This window comes from Sinocyclocheilus rhinocerous, unplaced genomic scaffold (genome assembly GCF_001515625.1).
Source record: "Sinocyclocheilus rhinocerous isolate Xijiao unplaced genomic scaffold, SAMN03320098_v1.1 scaffold792, whole genome shotgun sequence".
Classification (NCBI taxonomy): Eukaryota; Metazoa; Chordata; class Actinopteri; order Cypriniformes; family Cyprinidae; genus Sinocyclocheilus; species Sinocyclocheilus rhinocerous.
The window spans coordinates 1,601,864-1,603,141 of NW_015626872.1; the positions used below are offsets into that span (position 1 = coordinate 1,601,864).

Below are 1,278 nucleotides of genomic sequence, written 5' to 3' on the forward strand. Positions count from 1 at the left end.
GCGTGCGTGCCGGGATGTGTGTTTGTTTGTTTGTACGTGTGTGTGTGTGTGTGTGTGTGGGCATGACAAAGCAACTTAATACTCATTTAAAAGCACATTACCTTTACCACTACTAAGTTTCTTAAAATAGTTAGACTGCTGTTTTGTAAGAAACTTGTTTGTATTGCAAGTAATGTGGCATTATCTAATAAAATATGCACTAATTTGCATACATTTCCAGAGCATAAATCTGAACAACATTCGGATTATGGGTAGGAATAAAAGATGTTCTGTGTTTGTCTCTTAGGAACGCCAGTCCTGTCGGAGTGATCCTGACCGCATTACCATATTGCTCACACCCTTGGCGCTGACGACGATTCAATTTCCGGTTACGATTACGAATGCTCGTGCTGCACATCACAACCTCAATCCACGCTTAAATTCATCCCCAATATTTAAGGTATTTTTAGTGGAATTTGATTGTTTTATATCTTCTCTGAAATTGTTAAAAAACAAAAATATACGGTCTGTACAGTATAAAAACCATTACGCCTATGGGATGTCCCCACTTTTCACAAACAAACCTGTGTGTGTGTGTGTGTGTGTGTGTGCATGACAAAGCAACTTAATACTCATTTAAAGGCACATTACCTTTACCATTGCTAAGTTTCTTAAAATAGTTAGACTGCTGTTTCGTAAGAAACTTGTTTGTATTGCAAGTAATGTGGCATTATCTAATAAAATATGCACTAATTTGCATATATTTCCAGAGCATAAATCTGAACAACATTCGGATTATGGATAGGAATAAAAGATGTTCTGTGTTTGTCTCTTAGGAACGCCAGTCCTGTCGGAGTGATCCTGACCGCAGTGGTCAGCTTGTCCTATAAAGTAGCTATTGCATATGAAGGGTAAGTGTGTTATCTGTGTCAGGTTTCAGTCATAATCCATATACTGTGTCATGACTGATTATGAAATAGGTGGATTTACCTTTCCTTATTCTCTAATATTTTTATGATATATATTTCTATTATATTTTTATACTATTTTTTGTCAATTCTTTAGTAATTCTTTTGAATGACTTCTTCTTCAAAAAACTCAACCAGTGTAGACCACACTTAAACGATCAAGAACCATGCAAAAATTATATATCTTAATTTTACAATATTCTTGTTTATTATTATGGTTGTTTTTAATGGGTATAGTTTTTTGTTTAATTTTTTTTTTTTTTGAAAGCTAAAGTTCTAAAAAATAAAAAAAAATCAAGAAAAATTAATTATAAATTAAAAATATATAAAT

General features: G+C 33.0%; 1 protein-coding gene across 1 annotated transcript in view; it reads left to right on the plus strand.

The window, feature by feature from the left end:
* pemt (phosphatidylethanolamine N-methyltransferase) overlaps nucleotides 1–1,278 on the plus strand; it is a 65,989-nt gene that overhangs the window by 59,813 nt on the left and 4,898 nt on the right. Inside the window, exon 6 of the mRNA XM_016527426.1 lies at nucleotides 816–890. Coding sequence (XP_016382912.1) covers nucleotides 816–890 — 75 coding nt within the window. The remainder of the gene's footprint in view (nucleotides 1–815; nucleotides 891–1,278) is intronic.